Source organism: Chionomys nivalis, chromosome 20 (genome assembly GCF_950005125.1).
Source record: "Chionomys nivalis chromosome 20, mChiNiv1.1, whole genome shotgun sequence".
NCBI lineage: Eukaryota > Metazoa > Chordata > Mammalia > Rodentia > Cricetidae > Chionomys > Chionomys nivalis.
Window position 1 is genome coordinate 801,779 of NC_080105.1, and position 16,315 is coordinate 818,093.

Sequence of the window (16,315 nt, forward strand, 5' to 3'; positions counted from 1 at the left end):
CAACTAAAAAAATGTTGGTGATCATTCTTGAACAATCCAATGATCTTTTCAAACTGTATAGATCGAATAAGTATAGCTTAAACTACAGATAAAGATTAAAAACATAAAATGAAAATATATTTCCTAAATTTTAATTTTAGAACATTCCAGTGGCTATTTGATTGAGTATTTGATGTCACTAATCATCCTACTATCCAAAGAAACATTCTAAGGAAGTTGTATAATTTTCCCTCAAACATCCTAATTGGAATGTAAATACCTTCCCAAGTCTTAGTCCTTCCAAACTGGATTCAGTTATGAAATGATCCACTTTGACGAAGGTGTGCATTATTTTCTTTGTTACCAATGGAAATACTAAAATGCATGCTAGAAATATCTCAAGAAGAAACCATTACAAGATCTAGTAATGATAGTTTTCCTTTTAGAATTGCATGAGAACACCGTAATAATCCAGGCAGTCACTCTGCTTAGTGATTTCCTAGCTGGAAAAGTGCTGGCCCCAGTACTCTGTTACTCCAGAATTGGCAATGGCTTTAGATATCTAAGCACATTCCTGCTGTGTAAAAGCAATAATAGTGCAGTGAGAGAATAAATAAACTACTGGAATAAAGACAATGGACGAGGGCCCTCATACACTTATTTTATTCCATATCCTCACATATGCTTTCCTCATGCACTTATGTATCCATGATTCACTCATATTTTCCAAGGAGATTTAATGGAGAAATTCTTTCCTCTTCATTCCCATATGTTTTAATGGAGTAGGAATGGGGTGATTTTGCATGCTAACAAAGAAGGTAATCAGTTTCACATGAATCACAATAAAGCAATTTGTTATATGCAACACAAAATACTTTGTTCATTATAAAGAGAAACTAGCCATGAATTTCCTTAGATTTTTTTATTAGATTTTATTAAAAAAATCCAAATTCCCACTCCCTCTCCTCCTCCCATTACCTCCACACACCCTCTCACCCCACCCTCTCCAATCCTAAGAAAGAGTAAGGCACTTTGCTTTGTGGGAGGTCCAAGGTCCTCCCTACTACATCTAGGCTGAGCAAAGTATACATCCAAAAAGAATAGGATCCCAAAAAGCCAGTACATGCTGTAGAGATAAATCCCAGTGCTACTGCTAGTGGTTCCTCAGTCTGCCCCAGCCATACATTGTCAGCCACATTCAAAGGGACTAGTGTGGTCCTATGTGTTCCTTCTCAGTCCAGCTGGAGTTGGTGAGCTCCCCTTAGCTCAGGTAGACTGCTTCAGTGGATGAACACTTCATGGTCTTGATCTCCTTGCTCAAATTCTCATTCCTTCCACTCTTCAACTGGACCTTGAGAGCTCAGTCCAGTGATCCCATGTGGGTTTTTGCCTCTGTTTCCATCTGTTGTTGGATGAAGGTTCTACGGTGATATTTAAGATAATCATCAGTCTGAATACAGGACAAGGTCAGTTTGGGCACCCTCTCCTCTGTTGCTTAGGGTCTTAGCTGGGGTCATCCTTGTGCATTCCTGGGAATTTTTCTAGAGCCAGGTTCCTTACTAAGCCCATAATGGCTTCCTCAATCAAGATATCTCTTTTCTTGTTTTCATATCTGTCCTTCCTCCATCTCAACTATCCCATTTTCTCAAGTTCTTCTCAACCCTCCCCTGATCTCCTCTTCTTCCCCTCCTCCCCTTCCTTCTACCCCCTACCTCCATGCTCCCAATTTTATCAGGTGATCTTGTCTGTTTCCAATTTCCAGGAGGGTCTATATATAATTTTCTTTGGGTTCACCTTATAATTTAGCTTCTCTAGGATCATGAACTATAGGCTCAATTATCCTTTGGTTATAGCTAGCATCCACTTATGAGTGAGTACATACCATATTCATTTTTTGGGTCTGGATTACTTCACTCAGGATAGTGTTTTCTAATTCCATCCATTTGCATGCAAAATTCAAGATGTCATTTTTTTTTTTTACCACTGAGTAGTACTTTAATGTATAAATGTGCCACACTTTCTTCATCCAGTCTTCAGTTGAGGGATATCTAGGTTATTTCAAGTTTCTGGCTGTCACCAATAATGCTGCTATGAACATAGTTGAACAAATACTTTTGTAGTATGATTAAGCATCTTTTGGGTATATTCTCAAGAGTGGTATTGCTGGATCCTGAGGTAGGTTGCTTCTCAGTTTTCTGAGAAACCTCACCTTACTGATTTCCAGAATTCTCCTAGCCTGCTTGTACCACTTATACTTCTTGCCTGGCTACTGGACAATCAGTGTTTTATTAAACCAGTATGAGTGGCAAATCATTGCACTGTGCAAAAGCATAACCCATCAGCAACAGAAAAAAGAGTTTTGTATTTTTTCTGTTTAGTCCCTTTAGTTCTTTGTCCCTTTCTCCCTTTATATCTCTTTCTCCAGTATAAACGGAGACTACTCACTCATTTCCTGACTGCGCAGACCTAAATAATCACACAGAGACTACAGTAATTACAATACTCTTAACTACCAAGCCATCTTTTCATCCCCCTTCTCTTTTTTAAAAACATACATATAACCTATTGAGTCCAGTTAGTGTTGCCTGGATACATACATATATGCAATGGGTTCTTGCCTGCAACCTGGGAAACCTACTAGGGGCCCCACCCTAGAGAAAAATGACTTTTCCTGTGCAGAAATAGACTTTCTGTAGCTTCTTAAGCAGGAGTGGGGTCTGAACTCTCCTGACCATCCATGCTGCAATATTGATTAGATTGAGCCTGTGCAGATTTTGTGTAGCAACCACAGCTATTGAGTTCTTGAGTGTAATTGTCTGTTTTATGTAGAAGAGACTATTTCACATCCTTTTCCCCCTACTTTCATCTCTTATAATATTTAAGCTCCCTCTTCCATGGCATTCCCTGAGACTTAGTATAGAGTACTCTACAGTAAGTCTTTGAACTGTCAACACTGTGTTTCTTTACATTGACTTCTTTGTAATGCAACAAGATGGTTCTCTAAGGCAGGGAAGGTTATGGACTAATCTCTCCACGAAGAATGTGTATTTAGAAAGCACTTGTATATTATATCAGTTTATTAAAATAATGATGATATGGTCTTCCCTGGGATCCATGACCTATCTTATGATGGATTCTTGGCCAAATTGACAGTACTAGGCATAGGCCTAGTTGAGTAAGTCTTAAATCTAATCAGACAGATTTTGGTTGTCCCTCAAGACATTGTACCACTAATGTGCAACCTTTCCAGCCAAATAATTATTGTACTTTACAAAGTTTACAAGTTAGTAGGACTGTTGTTACCCTTGCTCTCCTGATAATGTGCCTGACACCTTTTGAAACTATGAAATATGGCTATCATGGAGGAAATTTCTGGTTACTCACTGGATTTCCATGTGCCCTATGACCAAAATGTGTGGCATCTTCAACAATGGGTTTTTACCTTCAAATTCTGGTAGACAACTAAGTTAATTGTCAATAGCGTGTGTTGTTTTGGAAACCAATAACTCAAAAGAAGGTACCCACACCTGGGACTAGTGTTTTGTTTAACAGACTATAGTTTCTGAAAAGAGCAGTTTATCTTTGATTATCTGTTATACACTTTTACAAATATCCATAAAAACAATGCTTAATGCAAAATTAACAAATTTTTAAGTTGGATTTAGATAACAATAAAATAACTTGATATACTAAAATTACTCAGTTCTCCTTTTCCTTTGAATTATGAATTTAGAAATACCCAAAACTGAACATACTGTCTTTTCTTTTGAATTCTGATCAGTAATTAAATTATTGATTTATAAACTCATAAGTTATTCTGAAAATTCTGCTATGGTTATTTATATTTTGACAGCAGCGGACTTCACAAATGTATTTGTAAAAACTAACAAAATACTATCACCTGAAGTAGAAATAAACAATCAGTGTTTGGTGAAATAAATGGGAGTCCAAGATTTCATTTTCCTGCCACAAAGATCTGAAAACCTGAGAATCACCTATTGTTCTAATATAGTCAATGTTACTGCTCAGAACTACACACAGCAGTGCTCACTTTAATACTTGTCTTACAATGAAGTATTTTCTTCTTACTAATTTAGTCTTATTAATTGTCAGCCATAAAATTATCACTTATATGTTTGAAAAATAAAGAACACAAGGCACACTTCTATTAGTTTGATTTATCTGACTTCATCCTACTATATTAACTTACATATCCACAAATTGCATTTTATTTGTTTGTATATCCACATGTAACATATTAAGGGACACCTGTAAGTCTCTGCTACTGAATAAAATAAGAAAAACATCTTCAACAGGCATCACTCTTCTATATTCTCCCATTTTTTCAAACCTAAAATCTACTTTCCTAAAAATAAATTTTAAAAAATCTAAAGACTTGAACAAGTACTATATGTAAACTCTCTCTATGACATATTTTAAAAGACAATCTATGTTAGACCCCAAGTTAACCTGTAAGTCCCACCTGTCCCATGTACCCAAGGACCAGGTAACTTCTTGAGATTCTGGGAGTTGTAGTTCTTGAAAAATAACAACAAAGCCTTATGGGAAAGTATGGCAGAAATTTTCCAGGTGGCGTCCTGGACTAAATTCCTTTGTGGTCAATGTTAAACATTTTAATAAAACCTTCTTTAATTTGGCCAAAATGGTAGAATTGGTTTTTCTCAAGCAAATTTCAGGATTAAAGACTAGTCAACTTCCTTAGTCATCAGAGGAGTATAAATGAAGATTATGGTTGATACCCTTTGCATACTACCAAATGACTAAAATTAAAAGGGCAGAAAGTGTTTAGTGTGACCCAGATGCTGGGTAGCTGCTTGCACAGTGTAAATGTGGAGTGCACTGAAGGATACACCCATGTCCACAGATCCATCAACTCTGGATGCATGCATATTTTGTGTAAAAGATTTTACCAAAATACTTAACATTTTATTTACCCATGTCCACCCATGTCCACAGATCCATCAACTCTGGATGCATGCATTTTTGTGTAAAAAGATTTTACCAAAATACTTAACATTTTATTTACCCAAAAATACATGCAAAAATACCCAGAACAGCATTCTCTATTAAATATGGAACTCAAAACAAAATAACGACTAGCACCATTATAGATAAGTGGTTCATGATTTATTAAAATTACAAAATTCAGAGTGGGTGGAGGTTGTACTCTGCTGTTAGTTTGAGTCAAAATGAATGATTCTCATAAAGGTGGTGTTGAATTAATGCAGAGATAAAATAGCAACATAAAATTTTGCTTGTGCCTGGTTAAATTCATAGTAATAGTTACACAGGGCCTGGCAAAACATATGCGAATGTGGTAGGGTAGATATGAAAAAAGAATGTAGTAATACATTTGGTTATGGCTAAATGAATTTAATGTTATCTGCACAGTAAGCATGTAGATACATATATGATAAATAAATTAGTGATGGAAATTTAGCATAGAAACAGCTGATTTTTTAAAATTATATATATGTGGGTTATGAATGCAAAAGTTACTACTTTTGGGTTTTTTTCCTTATACTTAAATAATTTTGAAAGAACAGAAAAACAACATAATCTGTTCATGAATGACCTCCTGGATAGTCAGCTTTGAATGCAATATAATATGAGGTTAATTGCCATAATAGGAAATCTGTGTCCCTGGAAACTTTCCAGCACAGTGCCCTCTATTCTTGTATAATCTCTCTTGGATTTCTGGTCCTCAGAGAATTACACCCTCAAATAGTAGCCCTACAATCAACACAGGGTCTGAGACTCTGATTGTAGGGCTACTACTATTTGAGGGTGTTAACACTGTGAGTTCTGAGGCTCAGCCTTCATTTTTGTTTCAACATTATTCATATGAAAGAGTGAAGGAAATTATCTTCTGTCAACTAGTTTTCTACCACATATGATTTGGTTTTATGTTTCTGCATGTGTGTTATTCTCAACAATAATTGGGTTTCGTGTGATGCTTGCTCACCTAGTTTAAACAAGAGCATGGAACTCACATGTGATTAGAAGTATACCAAGGAGAAAAACAATTCTTCTAAAAAGCCAAGATGAGTATATTCTAATAATTAGAGAACTGGTCTATGGCCATGAGTTTGCCTTATCACATTCTCTGGAGGCTGCCTGTGCTTGTGAGTATCTTAGAAGTGATATGAAGTGTTTCACTTGGTCAAGATGGATAAGATACCCTTGAGCAGGAGTAGGACAGACATGTCACATCTGTCTTCATTCCATTCCTTTAATGGCAACAAAGTGAGAAAATGATAATCATGTATGTGTGTTTGTATGGGTCCATGTGTATATAACTATGAATGTCTTTATTAGAATTAGAACTATACATAATAAATATATGTTATACTTAATATAAGTTAATACAACATATATGTAACTGTTGTGAATATACATATATAACAATGTATATATATGTATATGTGTGTGTATAGATGTATGCACATAAGATGGTTTGCTCCTTAGAAGTTCCTTCATATTTTTTTTAATCACTGTGTAGCCCTATCCTTATTTTCAGTCATCAGTCAGGTATTTCACATGGTTTTTGGTTATTGGGTGTCTGGATCCCTTACCCGACCTTCTCAGACTTAATTTTCACAGTGTTCTCTAACAGTTTTACATGATAAGTGAAGCTTGTCAATAGTTAAGAATTATCTCATATGTTACTTCCACAATTAATTTCTCCAAATATAAAGCAATGCAGGATATTTAATTGCAATTAAGGAAGAATTTTAAGGTCTGGGTGCTTGTACTGATGCCAGGTACCAACTGGGATTCCACACGGGCATAGTAGCAGTCTGGGCACAAAAGGAAGCAGTAAATATTTCAAATTTTTAAAGTTGTTCTTTTAATATTCTTGAGAAAAAGGTGATATTAGGTACATATTGAAGCAGCCTCTTTCACCTGCCTGAGGCGCCCTAATTATAGTTGGCAACTGTACACTACATTCAGATTCATTCACTTTCAATTCAACGCAAAACCAGAAAGTCAGCAACTCCACCCACAACCATACAGCGGAGGAGGGGAGCTGTGTAAATACACTGAGTTATTCTATCTGCGCAAACTTGTAGCTGGTAGACGGAATGAGCTAATGATTCCCACATTAAACTTACTTCTGAACCCATGTATGCATAAAATTAAAAATTCTGACATAAATGTTAAAAAGTTTCATCATTAAACAAATGTTGGATATTTTACATCAAAAGTAGCCTTTACAATCTCCAGAACCTGTTGTTCATATATTTAAACTAAAATAATGGCTAGTTTAAGGTTTGTAGTTGAAGAAAGTAGACTTTTTAAATAATTGTTATTTATACCAAACATTAAAGACACTAAACATTTTATTTAATTTGACTGAATTGTTATAAGTTATAAATGGATCAAATATGTTTATTCTTTTTATGCATTTTCTTCTGTGACAAACTGTCTCTGCTCCTCATAGCGTCTACTCAGGCAAAGACTGCTTCTACAGTAGCCTCTCTAAAACTTGCACCATTTCTGTACAAAACCTACTTCAGCTTCTAAAGGACCCTGAACCATCAGTCACTGCAAATTTCTTCAGTGTCATCATTTTGAATTATTTTATGGACTTTGATATTATGACTTTCCCTTAATTTGCAATGTTCTCCACCTTGTCTACACCAGGTGGCAGAGATGATTAACGGCAGCGTCAATGGTGACTTCATTCTGATGGGTTTCTCAGACCAGCCAGAGCTGGAAAGAAGGCTCTTCATAGTTATTCTAATTTCCTATCTTCTCACTCTGGTGGGAAATGCAATAATTATTCTGATCTCTTCAATAGATCCTAAACTCAAAACCCCGATGTACTTTTTTCTTACTCACCTCTCCCTTGTGGACATCTGTTTCACCACCAGTATTGTTCCCCAACTGCTGTGGAACCTGAAAGGACCAGCCAAGACGATCACAGTTGTGGGCTGTGCCGTGCAGCTTTATGTCTCTCTGACTCTGGGCTCTACTGAGTGTATTCTTCTGGCAGTAATGGCTTTTGACCGCTATGCTGCTGTTTGCAAACCTCTCCACTATGTAGCTGTGATGAATCCACAGCTCTGTCGGGCTCTAGCAGGAATCTCATGGACCAGTGGAATAGGAAATGCTCTCATCCAGGGAACAGTCACTCTTTGGCTTCCCCGTTGTGGTCACCTATGGCTGCACCATTTCTTCTGTGAGGTCCCCTCCATGATCAAGCTTGCCTGTGTGGACATTCATGCCAACGAGGTCCAGCTCTTTGTGGCCTCATTGGTCTTGCTGCTTTTACCCTTAGCACTGATACTGACATCTTATGGATACATAGTCAAGACAGTTATGAGAATCAAGTCAGCCCAGGCTTGGCACAGAGCCCTGGGCACATGTGGCTCCCACTTGATGGTGGTGTCCCTCTTCTATGGAAGCATCACTGCCATCTACATCCAGCCGAACAGTTCATACGCCCACACCCATGGGAAGTTCATCTCCCTCTTCTATACTGTCATGACACCGGCCCTTAATCCCCTCATCTACACCCTGAGAAATAAGGAGGTGAAAGGGGCTCTGGGACGGCTCTTCAAAAGAGGCTCTGAAGTGTGCAAATGAAGCAAAGCGTGTAGTGACACCGATTTTATGACTACATATTGTCATATAGTTCTGCACCATAATCCTCTCAGGCTTTGAAGCTCAGCTCACTATAAGCATTGTCAGTGCTGCATTGCCCTGGGCCTCGGGTTAGTCTTCTCAATCTCTTCCCAGGATGCTCTGGGGCCCAGGAGAGGCAACATTTCCTTATACCCATCTAAGTTCCACGACTGTTCTGCTTCTGACACTCTGGATTCTCTTTTCCCTTCTTTTATTTCTCTTTTGCATATGAACAGACACTATAATTCTCCACAGTTTGTCCCTTTTCACAAATATTCTAATAATCCTAAAAAGCAACTGTTTTCACTTTTACAGCAAACCCCACCATCAATTGTAGCAATTGTATTGTAGCCAACAGAGGGGAAGTTAGAATGACTACAGCCTTGGAATTTTTAACTCCACTACTTCTTTTTTGCACTTGTGAAAGTTTTAGTCACATCTTTATATCCCCATTGTTATGAGTTTAAAAGTAATGTTCATCATTATGATAATCAACATATTCGATACTAAATGACAAATAAATACCATGTTTTAAAACTTATTTTATAATTATAGTATTATTGATCTACTCAAGTTTGTCATGTTCAATTATGTCAACTAATACCTCTTAAATAGCAGCATCTGAAACAGAAAGACTGGGGTCTTGGCTGCATCATTTCTAACGTGAGTCTTACTTTGTACTATATTGGAGTAGTTAGAAAACACTTAGTAATGAGTCAGTAAGTAATACTTACCACTGATAAACTGCTTCTTTTCCAAGTAAAACTCATATATAATTATTTTACAGAAATAAACTACCCAAACAGTTCCTAGGAATTATTGATGCCTTACCAAAACTGCTTATAATAATCAAGTAGATTATGCTTTGGACATCTAAAATGAGTTTGTTAGTTGATTTATGTAAAGTGTACTTTCGAGAAACAGTTTACTGCAATGAGATTATTTAATTCAGCTGCAATCTAATGGTGGTGACTTATTTACTGCATGAGGTTTGATTTCCATGATTTCTGATTATGGAAATGTGTTCCTCACACTGACATGAACTCAAACTGTAAAAGACATTCTCACCAAACAGTATGGATTATAACCTGTGTTCAGTCATCACCTCCTAATGGAGAAGGTATTCACTTATTATAGTTATAACACACACAGCTCTTATTTAAATTTCTTTCTGAAAGTATATAGTAGCACGATCCAGTATTTATCTGTATAGTTATCTATTTTATGCTTTTTCTTATAATTAGTTCTTATAGCTATAAATTTCCTTACTATTTTCTGTTACCCATCTACAATTTTCTGGTATCCATACAAGTGCCAGTCACCAGCAGAGAACTCAAAGGGGTCCATGGAGCCAGCACGTACTAGACTATTTATCTGAGGGGGTTGGGAAATGGAAACTCACACATTCTCTTGATGGTTTTCATCAGGCCTTTTCTTTATTCTTCTTTTGCATTCTCTGTTCCTTATTTTCCTGGTGATTTCCTTCTCTCACTTTTGATGTTTTCTTCCTAACCCATTTTAACTCTCTCTTTATTCTTTCCATTACAGCTTATCATTCCTAGGAAAAATCTTTCAGTCAATATAAAAAAATTACAACGTGGTTACATTAACATTATGTTTTTCAAATAAGTGATTACAATTAATACAAGTAAAAACGAGCATGTTTTCCACATTCTTTACATAATTAGATTTTATGTATTGCAGGTGAAAAACAAATTATCCCAAGAATGCACATACATTTATACTCAAGAAAATAGTTATATATTAACTGTGTAGGCAAGCATGGTATTCTTATCAGTCAGGACTTTAAGTGGCAGACTGAATTTTGCAGTTATAAAGAAAAAGTCAATTACTTTATTACTTATATTGAAAGGTAGTCTTATAGAAAATCATAAACCTAAACTTTTATACTTGAAAAAGAATCAGTCAACTCTACCTTAAATCTTTAGAGTGCATACCCACTCATCAGTAGTTTCTTATATCAGGAGACCGAAGGAAGAAATCAGTTTAATGAATTTATCATCACCTTTGGTTATCAACCAATCCTAACAAGAAAAGCATATCAGCTATGATAACTGGGGTGCTTTGTTCTTGTTCCCTGACCTTAGCAAGTTCAACATTCTAAAACTTTAGATTATCTTCTTGGATTTTTTTTTTTACCTTAAAGCTATTTAACAAAAATATCTTAGTCTAACCTTAAGTTATTTTGAAAGCTTTGTTTCAGCTATTACATACTCCAAAACCTGTGAACACATCTCCCAGTCTTAAAAGAATTTAAGCTAACTGTGCTACCGGAACTCAACTGTTTTCCTTAATCATTACCTAACCATGGTCTATATGGCTCCTCAATAGAAATCCATGTGTTTTAGCTGTGTGATACTTCCTTGTTTATACTTTTATCATTCAAACTCTACTTTAACTAACATTATTATTATCAGCTAGACAGTACAGTTTAGGGAGGAATTGTTTTTATAATACTATACAGGTACAAAAGCCCAGTAGAACGGAATATTTTCATGATATAAACACATTGCATTACAGGCAGTTCGGATTTCCTGACATCCATTGACACCATGCTAAATATCAGAGAAAGATAGCAGCACCCAACATGTAAAGGCACAATAGAAGCAAAAGACACTCTGGGGTCTGTAGTCTAAGGGTCTTAACTATCCTAAGATTTCCCCATGAGGGACATTCCTTTTGGTTGACTGACACCTTGATCTCAGTAGCTACTTGCTGTTCCTCTGGTATGGCCACTGGAAGTTCTCATGTTAGAACTCAATCAATAATAAGTTTATATAAAATAAAATAAGCTTGTGACTTTTCCATTTAAAATTGTCTTTAGATAAATACATGAGGAGAAAGAATGGCTAGTCAAAATATCAACAATTTATTATTTAATTAATATCAGCTTAAGAACCATCCAAAGGCCCACCCAAAGCACCCCACTACCAGGCAACAGAAACCTCTCCCCATAACCATCTCCCTCACCACACCAGTGACCACCGACCCCACCAGACCCACCTGCACCTGGAGGGACAGGTGAGTGTCTGATATCCCAGATGGAGAACCTTGCTCTCTAGGCTCTAGCCCCACCCCTCCACCACCCATGGCACCCTTTGCAAGCATGCAACATCACCATATCCTGCCAACCAGCCCCTGCCACACAAGCAACCACATGGCCCACTGGACTTACCTGGAAGGACAGGTGAGTGTCTGATATCCTGGGTGAAGAGCCCTGCTCTCTAGGACCTAGCCCCTCCTCCCCACCTACAGCAACCCCAGTGACCAGGCATTAGCACCCTCTCCTGCCAACCATCCCCAGACACACTAGGGACCACTTGGCCCACCAGCAACACCTGCACATGGAAGTATAATGACCACCAGGGACACAGGCCCCAACTTGGAGGAAGAGTGACCACTGGCTCTACAGACCCCACCTATACCAACTGAAGGAAGAGATGGGTAGAAGACAGTATAAGAATACATTCAACAATGTAAAGTACAAACAGAACCACAATGAAGTTGTCCTAGAACAGCAAGCCCTGAATTTCCCAATGCAGATGAAGCAGAAGAATATGACCTTAAAATGAATCAGAAGTCTCCCAACAAAAAGAATCCCAGGGCACGACAGTTTCAGTGCATAATTCTACCAGAATTTCAAAGAAGAGCTAATGCCAAGACTCCTCAAATTGTTCCACACAGAAGAAGAACAGGTAGCATTGCCAAACTCTTTTTTACAAGGCTACAGTTATCCTAACACCGAAATCACAAAAAGACATAACTAAAAAGGGGAATTACAAACCAATCTCCCCCATGAACATTGATGCAAAAATACTCAATAAAATACTAGCAAACAAAATCCAAGAACAGATCAGAAAAACTATCCACCATGATCAAGTTAGTTTTATTCCAGACATGTAAGGATGGTACAATATATTAAAGTCTGTCAGTGTAATCCCCCATATAAACAAACTGAAAGAAAAAAAAAACACATGATCATCTCATTAGATGCTGAAAAACCCTTCGATAAAATCCAACACCCCTTCACAATAAAGGTATTGGAGAGATCATGGATACAAGGAACATACCTAAACATAATAAAGACAATATACAGTAAGTCAACAGCCAACATCACACTAAATGGAGAGAAACTCCCAGAGATCCCACTGAAATCAGGAACAAGACAAGTTTGTCCACTCTCTCCATATCTATTCAATGTAGTTCTTGAGGTCCTAGCTAGAGCAATAAGACAACAAAAGGAGATCAAGGGAATACAAATTATAATAGAAGTCAAACTTTCACTATTTACAGAGATATTATAATACACATAAGTGACCCAAAAAAATTCTATGAGGGAACTCCTAGAGCTGATAAATACCTTCAATAATGTGGTAGGACAAAAGATTAACAAAAAAAAATCAGTAGACCTCCTCTATACAAATGATAAACAGGCTGAGAAAGAAATCAGAAGCATCACCCTTTACAATAGCCATAAATAACATTTGTGTTATATTTTATATATGTTTCTTGGGTAACTCTAATTAAACACATGAAAGACCTGTATGTTAAGAACATTAAGGGTTTGAAGAAAGAAATTGAAGAAGAATATCAGAAAATGGAAGGATCACCCATGTTCTTGGACAGGTAGGCACAACATAGTAAAAATGATGATCTTACCAAAAACAATCTACATATTCAGTGAAATTCCCATCAAAATCCCAACTCAATTCTTCACAGACCTTGAAAAAAGCAATACTCAGCTTCATGTGAAACAAACAAACAAACAAGTAGTTAAAAAATCCTATACAATAAAGGAACTTCCAGAGGCATCACCTTCCCTGACTTCAAGCTCTACTATAGAGCTATAGTAATAAAAACAGCTTAATATTGGCATAATAACAGACATGTGGATTAATGGAACTTAATTGAAAACCCCGTTACTAATGCACATACCTATGAGCCATCAATTTTGGTCAAAGAAGCCAAAATTGTACAATGAAAAAAGAAAATGCAACTTCGACAAATGGCACTGGCATAACTGGATGTTGACATGTAGAAGAATGCAGAAACCCATATTTATCCCCATTCACAAAACCCAAGCCCAAGTGGATCAAGGACCTCAACATAAATCTAGTTACACTGAACCTGATAGAAGAGAAAGTGGGAATTAGCCTTGAATGCACTGGCACAGGAGACAACTTTCTAAATATAACACCAGTAGCACAGATTCTGAGATCAACAATCAATACATGGAACTTCCTGAAACTGAGAAACCTCCATAAAGCAAAGTATATGAACAATAAGACAAAATAGTAGATGAAAAGTGTAGGAAAGTCAGTAAAACACCCCCACTTATAAAAGGAAATGACCGCTAATTGCTTAAAAATAACTAATACATGAACTAGCTTTGTGGGAGCTTAGCCTGTTTGGACGCTCACCTTCCTGGACCTAGATAGAAGTGGGAGGACCTTGGTCTTCCCGCAGGACAGGGAATTTGGACTGCTCTTCAGTATTGAGAGGGAGGGAGAATGGAGTGGGAGGAGGAGAAGAGGAGTGGGGATAGGCGGTGGGGAGTGGGGGGAGGGGGCAATATGTGGGAGGAGGGAGAGGAAAATGGGAAATGGGGAGCAGGTGGAAATTTTAATTAAAAAGAATAAAAATAAATAAATAAATAAATAATTAAAGCAGGCAAAGAGACACAAATAACAATAAAGGAACAGGTTTCCTTCTGCATAAGGTTTTTGTAGTGTGATGTCTTAATCATAGTCCACCATCAAATACTTAGGAATATCCTTAATGTTTAGATAGAATATTAGCAGCATGCAATAATTACATCCTAAGTTCTCAAGCAGAGGCAGCCTATTGCAAAGACCTTCTTTGCTGCCAGTTCCCATAGGCTGTTTTAAGTTAGAAAACTGAACAGCAACACTGAATGCTGTAGAGATGCACTTTGCTCAGTAATACTTGAATTGTTGCAATATTTGATTATCCATTTGGTTGTTACGGAAAAATTAACTGTAATCGATGGTTGTTGCCGTAATAGTATGTTGCCTGTATTTCTACCTCTAGTAATGGGCTTTATGTGCTAGATTTTAATATCCTTGAGCCTGATCAAGTGCACAGGTCTTTTTAAAAGAAACATGGTTTACTTACACAAAAATGATCAGTTTTGAGAGATCTTAATGTCCTTGAAGTCGTTTTTGTGGGTGTGAAAAAAATGGTGAGAATTTGATTTGTTCCCTCTTATTATAGTATTGAAATTAAGTCTACTTAATTTATCAAGTCATGTCCATGCCCTGATTTTATATACTTGTATCTATCAAAAAAGGAATAAAGGAACAGGCACCACCTAAAAACAGGACAGGCAAGTAAAAACCATACTAGAAGGAAGAGGGAAGATACAACTCAAAACAATGCTTAAAAGATGGGTAGTCTCCAGGTCCACACACCCAGGTGACGGTTCTGTGATGTCACATTTGGAAGGAGAACTTACCCTTAAAAGGGCGGTGTTGGGAGCCTGTGGAATTCCAAAGCCCACCCTGCTATGTTTGATAAACATACTGGCAGTGAACTCTCTCCTAGACAATGCAGGCAGCCTTCTATCAGTATTTCCTCATTCTGCTCCCAAGAACCCAAGCCCTGTGACACTCTGTGGAAAATCTAGAGCAAAGGACCAAAAGGACACTGACACGTGTCTCACTCCAGTAAAACCTTGGACTTCATCAGGAAACTTCATTCAGCAAGTGCTGTATTCCTGTCCATTTTGTGACTGTATTGTCTCATTTTTGGTAACACCTAAGATCTAGATGCTGGCGTGAGTAGGCAGAGCAAGGAAAACAACTTTCGTTGACCTTGACTATTCTTGATGGGAGACTTTATAGTTGATTCAATATGATTATATGTTACTGGTTTGTCTAGGTTTTCTGCTGCATGATTCTCTTTTGAGGTGTGTGTATGTGTGTGTGTACCTTAGAGACAATTTCATTTTTTTTTTAAATTTAAAATTCTAGAGTTGGGGCAATTTTTTTAAATTTATTTATTTATTAAAGATTTCTGCCTCCTCCCTGCCACCGCCTCCCACTTCCCTCCCCCTTCCCCAATCAAGTCCCCCTCGCTCGTCAGCCCGAAGAGCAATCAGGGTTTCCTGTCCTGTGGGGAGTCCAAGGACCCTCCACCTCCATCCAGGTCTATTAAGGTGAGCATCCAAATTTTGTTTTATTATTTTTACTTAGGAGTATCAGTATTTCCTCATCCTGCTCCCAAGAACCCAAGCCCTGTGACACTCTGTGGAAAATCTAGAGCAAAGGACCAAAAGGACACTGACACGTGTCTCACTCCAGTAAAACCTTGGACTTCATCAGGAAACTTCATTCAGCAAGTGCTGTATTCCTGTCCATTTTGTGACTGTATTATCACAATGAATAAATTAAATCATAAATATGCAATAAAAATCTCAAGATTGGTGAGCATTTGACATGTCTTACTCTGTACTGATGAAAAAAAACATCACAATGAAGATTTTGTTATCCAGCTCTGCATGAACCTGTGGGAATCTGTGTCAAACAGAATGCCTGTTATTGTGATATTTGCAGGTGATATATAACCCTAAACTATTTTTCAAGATTTGTACAGATGATATTAATATAACCAACTTGATACAAAATGAAGTACTTTGTTCTTT

At 37.2% G+C, this 16,315-nt stretch overlaps 1 protein-coding gene across 1 annotated transcript; it reads left to right on the top strand.

The window, feature by feature from the left end:
* Window positions 1–7,656: 7,656 nt before the first annotated feature.
* LOC130863034 (olfactory receptor 2G3-like) lies at window positions 7,657–8,592 on the top strand. Its single transcript, XM_057752915.1, has one exon. It carries the CDS (start codon window positions 7,657–7,659, stop codon window positions 8,590–8,592), a length of 936 nt encoding a protein of 311 aa, XP_057608898.1.
* The last annotated feature ends 7,723 nt before the right edge of the window (window positions 8,593–16,315 follow it).

Excerpts from the sequence above, each read along its gene's own strand:
- LOC130863034 (XM_057752915.1), top strand. The coding sequence starts at position 7,657 with ATGATTAACGGCAGCGTCAATGGTGACTTCATTCTGATGGGTTTCTCA.